Here is an 11,704-nt window from a genome sequence, read left to right as displayed (position 1 = left end):
TCCGTCCGTCCGTCCGTCCGTCCGTCCGTCCATCCATCCATCCATCCATCTATCTATCCATCCATCCATCTATCTATTGTTCTATGCATCCACCCGTCTGTCTATCCATCTATCCATCCATCTATCCATCTATCCATCATTCTATCTATCTATCTATCTGTCTATCCGTCCGTCCGTCCGTCTATCTATCTATCTATCTATCTATCTATCTATCTATCTATCTATCTATCTATCTATCTATCTATCTGTCTGTCTGTCTGTCTGTCTGTCTGTCTGTCTATTTGCAAGGTGTACGATGGCTAACAGATTCAAACGTACAAAGAGTTTCATAGGTCTGTACACACCATAAAAGGATGGCACTGATGCACCAGTGAATGTGGTTCTTTTAGCATCTGCTAATGTTTTCCCATCTGTCTTTTATTAAACCTTTGTTTTCACAGGGATCAAGAGATGTGGAAAACTCTTGAATGCAGTTGTCATTGTTCTAATTTCATAATAAAGCGTGACGGGACTTTTTTCTTGAAACAGCTGGCACAATATTCATGTTCAAAGATCAAGGAATCCAAGATAGAATTTCAGAAGTGAGAAGCCTCATCAAAATCCCATCACCCTAAAGGATTCAACTTAATTACACCACAGACAGAGTCTCAGAGTGAATGCTGGGAAGAGAACGCAGACAAGAACCTTCAGTTCACCTGTTTTGCTCTCACCTAGTTCATGTGCGGTGGTGAAGGCTGAGGGGAGACCATCATCTTCAATCACTGAGCAGCTCCTCTTAGGATCACACATGGTGCCTACATCAGCCATACCCAGCGTGTCACACGTGGTGGCCCCACACAGGTCCTGTGAAGAGAATGATTATAGTGTGAAATCAGTGATGAAACACAATGTGACATAACAAGCATCAAGTGTTTCAGGAGCAGTATGAAGATGATAGCCAAGGTAGTAGTAATCGTTTAATTCATCTCCATAATCCATGCTTCCTCATTGAGCTTTCCCCAGTGATTAGGTCTGATCCAAAGTGTATGTTTGTGAACCAAATCAGTTCAAAATACTTGTATTATTATTATTTATTATTGTGTATTGACATGATGAGAAGCACAGGGCTGTGTGGAGCAGCGAGGGTGGCCAAGAATGCCTGTAAACAGCTGTGGTTACGACATTGTTAAGAGGACAGATGGAACCATGTGAGAACATCATAGTGCAGCCACCTGGAGACTTCAGGGAGAACATTTGGGAAAGCTTAATACATTCCAATATCATCTTGACATGAATGTTCCAACTTTCTCATGCTGTCACATATGAAGAGTGGGGCAGTTGATGACTATGAGAAGTTACAGAAGTAATCAGTTCAATTTTTAACATACCAAGCAGCAAAATAGAAGTTTGGATTGCTGTAATAGAAAGGCATTAGTTAATTTGGCTGAAATAGCAGGTGCAGTGCAGGTACCTTGGCATAATAGTTAGCAGTGTAATGACAGCTGACTTGGATCACTTCTCTTCTTGAGTCAGTATTACACACATGACGTGTGCTTTCAGCTTTCTGGTGATGTAATGGTGCTTTTAAGTTTATATTGGAATCAAATGGTAGAGAATTACATTTTCTTTTAGGGACACTCCCTAAACTTGACTTATTTCCTGAAATGTTTTACTACGTTCTATCCAGATGGCATGTCATGTTAGTATAGAAAGTGTTTAAATTGTGGCAAAACCGCTGAAAGATGTGATGTCAGAGATGATTAAAAGGAGAAATCTTTGTGTAAATATTTTGATTTAATTACCTAAATGACAAATGTCAAGTGGTGCAAACAAAGAAATACTTTACCTTGATTAAATGTGTGAAATTCTCAATTTTCAAACATTTTTCAAAGGTGGTATGTAAATTCTGTATTTATATTTTGATTTTATATTTTTCTAAAAAGAATATATATAAATTATATATATATAAACTGTCTTGCCACAGTCATGAGGGTCAGGAGGGCTCTGTTGTTTAATGACTTTTTGTCACATGACAACAACAAAATGGCTTCCTGGTTACACCACACAGACTTTAATTTACCAGACTATTAAAAAAACTAATTTTAAAATAATTGTATGATTCGAAAATTGCTTCATCTCTTGTTTTATTTATTTATTTATTTACTTATTTGATTGAAATCTACAGATCTACAACCACAGCACCAGGCATTTTTACCTTAATCCTCACAAAATTAAAACATTAATATACAGAAATTCAAAAAAGAGTTTATCATATGTATTGAATTGAATTACCCTTCTATGTGTGTTTTAAATAATCTATTTTCTGACAAGAACAGTCATTGGCCCATATGAGAACATCATTTCTTACCTGCTTTGTAAACAAAATAGCAGTATCCCAGTACTCTGGGTGTTTGTCGTTGATCTTGTTCAGCTTCTTCTGCCAGGTGCAGAAATTGCGCAGCGTTAGTGCCGCGTTACTGGATACTTTGGGTCCTTTTTCTGCCTCATTAATCACCATAAGCTTTACAACCACTATACTGATGGCGTTCAAGATACTGGGGTGTTTGTACAGCTTTGCGGTGACAGACATGAGAGTCAAAAGGTAATGCTTCAGGTCGTCGCCGTGGAATTTTGCCATGGACTCATCAGCAACAACCAGGACCTCTACGTACCTCGGTATAGAGGCGAATCTTTTCGATCTGCTCATGCTTTTCAACAAAGTTTCTGTTAAGTTCCTCGTGTGTCCCTTAACATGTTTATACTTTTCCAGCGACTCCACAACGTCCTGGTTTAAACTGGATGTAACTCCGCACCTAGATGTTGAGTTCGGTGCGTGAAGATGTCTTCTCCTGCGGATGATGTGCGTTTTTTCAGCATCATCTGAGATCATTCCTGGTGCTGTGTTGGTCGACCTGCGCTCTATGAGGTACTCCATCCCGTTGTAAGAAAACGCTCCTCGGACACCTTCACAGAGACTGAGAGCTGCATATGAATTCCTGTCTGCATTAATATCACCGGAGTAAAAGCATCTTCTAAAATCACCTCCTAAAAAAGCACTTGAAGATATTGTGTCATACTGAAACGTGCCACCAGGAGCCAGAAAACTCGAATCAGGCAGAAGATTAAGATACAATTCCTGATTAAAAGCGTTTATTCTGTAAACAACAAGGTCTTTGTTCAGTTTGTCATGACTTGGGAAATTTTCACGGTCAATTCGAACAGGTTCACAAAAATCAGTTTCCATACAGAGGTATATTTTCGTTAAAAACAGCATGTGCAAGAGACGAAACAAAACTACGGGAAAAACCGACATCGTTGTTGGCGGTGATTAGATATCCTTCAGAGTGTAATTCACACCGTGATGCTGTTGATCACGGTTCCGTACACACAGTCCCCATCCATCGCCCTGGTGTTTCTCTCTGTGAAACCAGCTCTCTCTTTTTTATTCTTTTGCGTCATATGTAAACATTGCAGATTGTAATAAGAGTTTTTGGGAAGTTCAGATGAGAGCTCATGGTTCATGCTGAACACTGCAGACACTTCTGGCTCTCTAAATATGAGCATCAAGCCAGCCGCGCTTCAGAGGTAACCTCCCACTCCATACTAAGACTTGTCATTTGTAGAGGTGTGGAATAATTGGGGGGGGGGGTCTTAATAATAATAATAATAATAATTAAATAGTTTTCTTTTTTACAAAATATAATCAAATTATAACAATTTTCATCAAATGTTCTATAAAACCAAATTCATGTTTGTTTAATACAATCAGTGCCAGTTTAAAACAGTTTTATCTGGTATTAATGAGAGGAGGTAAAAGCATCAAACACATAATCCTAATAATTTTGATTTTAGTTCATGAGACAATAGAACATTCAAAGTTATCTGATCTTTCATAACCATCTCAAATCATTTATGGAACTTTTTTTTTTCTGCAACATTTTAGTTGGATGTTTGCCTAAGATTGTTAAGAGAATATTTCAAACATTCCCATAATGTTTGCAAAATAATAAAATGGAAAGTTTCCCTTAACATTGTCTTTAACATTCACATAACCAAGAAATTTGTTTTAGACATTTTGAACTTTCGAAAGTATTCATCCCTAAAAAGGGATAGTTCACCTTCAGTTGGTCCCCATTGACTTGCATAGTGTTTTTTCCCCAATGGGGTCAGTGGGGACCAGCAACTGAAGGTGAACAATTCCTTTAAGAGTCACCACTCAAAAATATTCACAAACATCACACAGAGATTATCATAAAGATGCATTGTCAGTTATTGTCAATAATTGCACTAAACATTTAAAACTATGGGCAAAACATATTTCCTATAGCTGCTTTAACAGATATAATATTGCATTGGTAAATAACGATTGAATAAATTAGCCTACATTTTTTAATAAATAAAGTTGCATCTATTTTTACTGCCATTTGACAGTAAGAAAAATCTAAATTTATGTCATCAATACACCTCCAAACAAATGCAACCTATTGAATAGTGAGATATGTAGTGTAATAGTGTAAATATGATATTCAAAAATATGTACCTGAGCATGTACAGTCTTTACCTTTTTTTAACCATCATGTATTCCCTTGAGTGATGCTTTGTTACCAGAATCCATATAAATCAGGTTAAACATTGATTGATTTCATTATTTGCAAACTAGGCTCTGCAAGTTTGTGTACTGCTGGATGCTATAGCTTAGCAAGTCCTTCATATTTACCCCAACCCCCTCTTATCAGCTGAGTTCCACACATGTGGTCATGGCAGGGCCTTGACAACTCTTTGGAAGCAACACAAACAGTAGATGACTGACCACGATGACACCTACTGTGAATTGTTGCATGAACTGCCAGATGATTCACATCTGGGAACACTGCAGCTTCTTTGCCCTTGCCCACAGTGAAACACGTCACATTTGATATAGAGATACTATGGACTAGCCTGTCTGGATATTGGAATAGCTCCATCGGTTTGCTGTTTTTCGAATGCACATCAGGACCTCTCTTTATATTTGTGACCATCATTGCTGACCTAAATGTCATATTCTGTATAACATTGCTTCTGGGGTTATAGAGAATGGAAGTTCACTATGTGCTATAAACCAGTGGATATCTTGTTTTTGTGCATTTTTTCTTTTCACTCTCAATCGATAGGCATACAGAGTACAGACTGGTTGTGAACCATACAGATTATTTAGATTAGTTGTTGTCATAATCATAAATGCTCAAGAAAAGATTGTTTACTATAATCTTCTTGGTGGAGTTCACTGCCAACAAATGTATAATTGAGTGAAAATGTTTTATTGTAACTTTACATTCTACAGCTAATGTAACAAAATATTAATTCTACTATATACATTAGGAATGTTGAGGAATAGTCATAGGCCTACAATAATACAGTTTATCTTATAGTATACATTTTTAAACAATTTTGATGTAAACTCTACATATTTAGGTTCAAGTAGTGTAGTCTTTCAACTTATTTCTACCTCATCTAAATCATCGTCGCCCTCTGGTGTCTGAGCCAGAGAATATCCATAAACTGCTTAAGACTGTAAGAATCAGAACGAAAACATGAATGAAGAGAACGTGTTCTTGTGTGCACATTCATATACAATGTCTTACTGCCACCTTGTGGAGATTGAACATTATGTTGCCTCGCTCCGTATATGCTATACAGCTATAGCATTGTAAAATAGTAAATAATGTAGCTGACGCTTTTTTTCCAATTTGAATAAAAGCTACTAGGATTTATAGTCCCCCTTGAACAAGGCACTTTCCAGATTGCTCAACAGCACAATGGTGATACTTCATTAAACTTAATAAGTAATTACATTTTTCGTTTGGTTTTTTTAATACAAAAAATCATACATACTTATGCACAACAGAGTTTATATAGCTATATATATATATAAAATATATCATAAAATATTTGACGTTTTGCAGGAACATATTTTTTTAAAACGTTACTTTAAAACTAAAAATGCACTATTAATAACTACTCAGTTGACAAACTGTTGCTATTTAGGAAGGGCTGTCCTTCTCAGTTTTCATTGGGCAAACCCGATCCAGAGGTTTTTCATGAGCGCACAGTGGGAGGAGAGACTGGAGCAGCGCTGGATATCAAAAATAAACCTCTCATTTCTCAGAAAGTATAAATACCAGCGCCTCAGTCCAGAAACAGTCCGGTGGACTTACGAGCTCGCGAACTTGGCTCCGTTTTAGCTTTAATTCAATTGCATATATAGGTTGCATTAAATAGCCTATTTTATTCATTTTCAAAATTAAGCTAGTGAAGGCATGTGGATTCTAACTATAAATGTTTATGATATTAATGGTTTTCAGAAAAGTAAGACCAGTTTAAAATTATAAATTTAAATAGCCTAGTAAATTAAAAAATTAATCATTTAGACATTCATTATTTCTTTTTTGGAATAGCGACAATTTAATAAAATGTGGTCGTGTTTAGTCACATCTATATTAATTGTTTGCCTCCTCGCTGAAACATCTGCTCACTCATTTGAGACTGAGGAGATTGTACCTGTAAGGCTGACTGGAAGGACCGCAGGACGAGTGGCCAAGAGGAGCGAAGAACAGCCCAGTTTTAGTCTCACGGCTTTCGGCAGGAATTTCACACTTAATTTGACACCGGACAGCACCTTTATATCGCCAGCACTGAAGGTTTATCGCATCAAAGCCAAACCACAAGAAAGACTTGAGTCCACTGGCAAGCTGACAGAACTTTATAAGTCCTTGAATCAAACTGAAGAGACTGGAGCAGAATTATTAAAAGGTTGCTTTTACACCGGCGCTGTTGACTCCGATGAGGACTCTATCGTCTCTGTCAGTTTATGTCATGGGATTTTAGGATCATTTATCACAGACGGTAAAGAATATCTAATCGAACCAAAACTTCTCGGCTTGAGAACATCTGGAAAGTTAACCGAGCAGCTGCATGTCATTAAAAGAAGACGTTTTACAAAGTCTCCGCAGGTCTCTAAACCGCTGTCAGATATAAGAGATGATGATCAGGATTCGATGTCTAGACGCAGGCGCTTTGTCTCTACTCCCAGGTTTATTGAGACTTTGGTGGTCGGTGACGCTTCTCTGACACATTTCTATGGAGACGAGATCAAGGTAGGGGCTCACAAGTGTGCATTTGAAGATGTGTTTCATTTGACCACTTTTGACAGATGAAAAATCTAACTGAAGCTGTTTCAGAACATGATAGCTGGTTTCTGGTCTAAGCTGTGCAAGATGATCCAAGCTGGCGATCTTGACCAGCTGCCATCTTCTAAAAACCAGCCTGACCATGTTAAGATTACATGACTGACTGGTAGCTTTCTGGTCTAAGATTTTTTGACTTGCAATTGTTTGCTTGTCTTAGCTACACTGTAAAAAATTCATGTGAAATCTACAGGAATTTACTGTGTTTGTGCACAGGAAATTACTGTATACTAGTTCACAGTAGAATACCGTAGTTTCAGCCAAAAGTGCAGTAATCTAAGAAGTACTGTGAGTGTCACAGTAACCAGCAATGTCTTGCAGAAAATCACAGTAACTTCCAATGTATTGTAGAAAACACAATAACTTATTATGTACTGAAGAAAATCACAGAATGACTGCATTTGATTTGACCTCACTGTAATTCAATTACATTTTAGGTTTGAATAGAGAATACAGGAAGCAAATGTATTCTTTAATAAAAAAATAAATTAAAAAAATGACCAGAAGGTCATCAAGATTTTACTGTTTTCAACACATCTAGCAATAAGTGAAGAATGATAAATGAAGCTTGTTATAATGATGAGCAGTTAACTGTGACTGTTGATAAATGAATATTTATATTGTAATCGTGCAACATGCATTATTTATTTCATATTCATTTATTTATTTATTTATTTTTATTTGGGCTGAACCAATATAACTAAACAGCAATGGAACCTGTCGGTACCGATAGTCCAGTGGTTAGCGCACTGACATGTAGTGCAACTGTGTCTCTGGCGACTTGTGTTCGATTCCTGGCTTAAGGTCCTTTGTCGATCACATTCCCCACCAATCGCTACACTGTCCTGTGTAATAAGCACAACAACAACAAAAAAAAGTTGCACTTGAAAATTAGGGAGTTTTACTTTACAGTTACATGGTTGCTACTGTAAATGAAAACAGCGAAAATATGGTTATTTCTTCTACAGTAAGTTAATTGTCACTAGCTGCCAGTTAATTACTGTAGTTCTTTTCTACAGTAAGTTACTTGTCACTTGCTACCAGTTAATTACTGTAGTTCTTTTCTACAGTAAATTACTTGTCACTTGCTGCCAGTTAATTACTGTGAATTTCACAGTCAGTTTCTTACAGTGTATAGTTTAAGATGGTCTCCCAGCATGATCAAGCTGACTATGCTTGGAGACCAGTTGAGACGTGCAAACCATCTTAGGTTTATAAATACGAATTATAGGCTACACCCCGCACTTTTAAGCCAAATACTTATTCAAAATTCGAAAGAAGGATACAGCTTTTTACAGTAAGATCTACCTTGAGGGTCCTATCAAAATGTACATACCATAGACTGCAGTTGTGTGAGAAGAGCGAGTCACGATTATATGAATTGTACTGTACTGATCTTCACACCCACATACGATCCACCACCCCCTGAAATTCTCCTTCATCGAGTCATCGAAAACAAATGATTGGAAAAGACTTGAGTGCGAAAAAATGCGCTGTCCGGGTCGGGGTCATGAGGCAGATAGCAATCCAGATGTTGATACTGGGATCCAAATGTCCAAATTTGCAGATGGAAACACAATGCCTCATAAAGCAACCCATGTCAGCGTGGACCACCAGCTGCTCCTAATGTTGACGTCAGGGCTTTCCGACAAACAAACCACATATTTGTGTAGAGTCGGCAGAAAAAAAAAACTCTAGAAGAATCTCTGGTCTTTGGCTGTATCAGCTAAAAATGATTCCCATTTAAAGACTATTGAATGGAATATGTAGATTATATACTACAGTAAATATGGGTAATCAATGCAGGTGATTATTATACTGAAATGATTTTTTTTTTACCATGCATTGTCTAATGCAGTAAAAAGCTTGAGATATTACTGTCCACAATAACTGTAGAGCCTGTAGAGTAAAAGCCGTTCCTTATCAGCAGTTCTGAGCTGATCCAAGATGTCATGCTTTTACACTTAACATTCTGCAGCACAGTTGGCGAATAGCGAGCTGTTGGTTTTCTGTCTTTAGCACTACACGCTGACCTTGATGTCAGTGGCTGCTCAGATTTTCAAGCATCCCAGCGTTAAGAACTCCATCAACATAGTGCTTGTGAAGATGCTGATCGTGGAGGACGAAGAGGTTGGGCCGTCCATCTCCAGCAATGGAGGCGTCGCTTTGCGCAACTTTTGTGCCTGGCAACAGCTCTTCAACCCACCCAGCCACAGGCATCCGGAGCACTTCGATACAGCCATACTTTTTACTAGAGAGGTAAGCAGTGATTTATTATGTATTTCAGAGTCAGGTGACATCTATTTATGGGATCATGATGAAGTGAGAGTCTTGCCATTAGCTGAATTTAGAACAGTCGTCCCTTGTAAAAAATAAAATAAAAATACTGGTTAAAATGTACTGCCAAATGTAATGACAAGCATTTATGGTAAATTAAACATACTTTAATGTCATTTCTATTGAAACGTCTATGTCATGTATTTAAATATATTTGTAATTACACATTTGCAATGATGTAGTTGCAATTTAGTGCATTTAAAATGTATTAACCTTAAATGTAATATCAAATAACACTACAGTTAAAATAATATAATATAATCAGTTTTTTTTCCAATGTGTTTTAGTTTGTTGACAACAATTATTAAAACATAATGATTTATAATTATTACAAATGAATACAATTACAAACATTTGTAATAATAAAATTATTACAAAGTGCACTTTTTAAGTGTACTTAAGTGTATTAAGTTGGGTGTTGGGAAGGATATTTGGGAAAAGTATAATAGTTATACGTTACCCTATTTAAAATTTAATTACTTTATTAATGTAATGTAACTGATTACATTTGATTATTTTCTAATGAATGTTTTTAACTGTTAATCATTTTCAAACATTTAAATCAGGCAGGGTTAGCCTTATAGTACTCAACCACTGTATTTCAAAATCCTTCACCACTTGAATTAAGATTACAATAATTTAATTTAATTTGTTAAAGCACTGGAACATCAAAAACATGCAATGCAACACATTAATATTTATTCAGCATATCCTAGCATTTTGTAGAAAATATTCAGATGTAACCCTCTTTGTAATTGTTAACATTTTTCTCAGTAACTGTAACAGATTACAGTTACATTTATTTTGTAATTAAATTATGTAATGTCGTTACATGTAACTAGTTTACTCCCCAACACTGTTAAGAAACATGAAAGTCTACTCTCTTTAAGTACTCTTAAGTGGCCTTTTATTTCACTAATGTTATATTATCCGTTTTTTAAATTCACTTACAAAACTTAAAGTACACTGCAAGTGCACCTTCCATAAAATTAAGCACACTTCTTATTTACAATGAGTTGTTTGGCTGTACCATTAAAAAGTGTGCATGTGGCCAGGTTCAAAACTTGACCTTTTGAAAAGTGACTGCCGCATTGCTCATTACTAGAGCAGACATTATGGCATATTGAAAACGAGGCTGAAAATAGGAGCAGACTGACTACAGACAGCAGCTTCTCTGAAAGGTGAACACATGTGAGACTGACTCTCGGACTGTGCCAAGGCCAGATGTGCCTTGAATTATGTGTGTTTTGTGGTCTTTTGCTTTGGAAACATTTGTCTCCGTCTCGGATCTCTGGGCAAAGGATGGAAAAGACTCCAGGCATGTTTTTGAGATACAGTTCAGACGCCACATATTTACATTTTCTCACTTCATAGGTCTGCCGCCTGCCAAAACTATTTATTTGCTTGGTTTTATGATGGAAACACTGGCAAATATGTTTTTGCTCTTACTATTAACCACAGACCTGGAACAGCAATAAGAGTGACATTTTTTTGTATCCTAAACTGCCTTTCAGGACATCTGTGGACATCAGAGCTGTGACACGCTGGGTGTAGCTGATGTTGGAACCATGTGTGACACCAAAAGGAGCTGTTCGGTTATTGAAGACAACGGCCTTCAGGCTGCTTACACGACTGCACACGAGCTAGGTCTGGATGTTCTCTGATAATCTCACCCTAAGCAATTTTCAAGTTGATTTGACCATCGGTAATATGATTTTGTTCCTGATTTAGGCCATGTTTTGAGTATGCCTCATGATGACACTAAGAACTGTGAGCAGCTGTTTGGACATCTAGGCGAGCACCATATCATGGCCCCTGTATTCACTCAGCTCAGTAAGACCTTGCCTTGGTCTCCCTGCAGTGCTTTGATATATATATATATATAAAGCATTTCATATGTACAGTGACTTGAATTCATGTCTTCTATTATAAACATGTTAAATTGGATACTTTTTTAAGTCAAAAATGTATTCACTCAGCTCAGTAAGACCTTGCCTTGGTCTCCCTGCAGTGCTTTGCACGTCACAGAGTTTTTCGACAATGGACATGGTATGTGCACCCTTCATCTTTATTTATCACTTCATAGGCATCATGGTGCATTTTACATGAATTTTTAGCAATTTAATTTTTAGCTGGGTCAATATTGTGATGTTTCACCCCCCCCC

The 11,704-nt window shown here is 37.0% G+C and overlaps 2 protein-coding genes across 2 annotated transcripts in view; one reads left to right on the top strand and one right to left on the bottom strand.

Moving 5' to 3' along the window:
* LOC107713431 (A disintegrin and metalloproteinase with thrombospondin motifs 15-like) overlaps window positions 1–3,292 on the bottom strand; it is a 15,591-nt gene extending 12,299 nt beyond the window's left edge. Inside the window, exons 1-2 of the mRNA XM_016518916.1 lie at window positions 2,348–3,292; window positions 711–843 (exon numbers count right to left, since the gene is read on the bottom strand). Coding sequence (XP_016374402.1) covers window positions 711–843; window positions 2,348–3,292 — 1,078 coding nt within the window. The remainder of the gene's footprint in view (window positions 1–710; window positions 844–2,347) is intronic.
* A 2,887-nt stretch (window positions 3,293–6,179) lies between these two features.
* Window positions 6,180–11,704, top strand: part of LOC107713466 (A disintegrin and metalloproteinase with thrombospondin motifs 8-like) — an 11,062-nt gene continuing 5,537 nt past the window's right edge. The window contains exons 1-5 of the mRNA XM_016518977.1: window positions 6,180–7,112; window positions 9,222–9,461; window positions 11,054–11,186; window positions 11,271–11,388; window positions 11,524–11,588. Of these exons, the coding sequence (XP_016374463.1) occupies window positions 6,429–7,112; window positions 9,222–9,461; window positions 11,054–11,186; window positions 11,271–11,388; window positions 11,524–11,588 (1,240 nt within the window). The 5' untranslated portion in view covers window positions 6,180–6,428. The remainder of the gene's footprint in view (window positions 7,113–9,221; window positions 9,462–11,053; window positions 11,187–11,270; window positions 11,389–11,523; window positions 11,589–11,704) is intronic.

This window comes from Sinocyclocheilus rhinocerous, unplaced genomic scaffold (genome assembly GCF_001515625.1).
Source record: "Sinocyclocheilus rhinocerous isolate Xijiao unplaced genomic scaffold, SAMN03320098_v1.1 scaffold689, whole genome shotgun sequence".
Lineage (NCBI taxonomy): Eukaryota > Metazoa > Chordata > Actinopteri > Cypriniformes > Cyprinidae > Sinocyclocheilus > Sinocyclocheilus rhinocerous.
The sequence above is the reverse complement of the archived record's forward strand: the minus strand, read 5'-3'. Positions and strand labels throughout refer to the sequence as shown.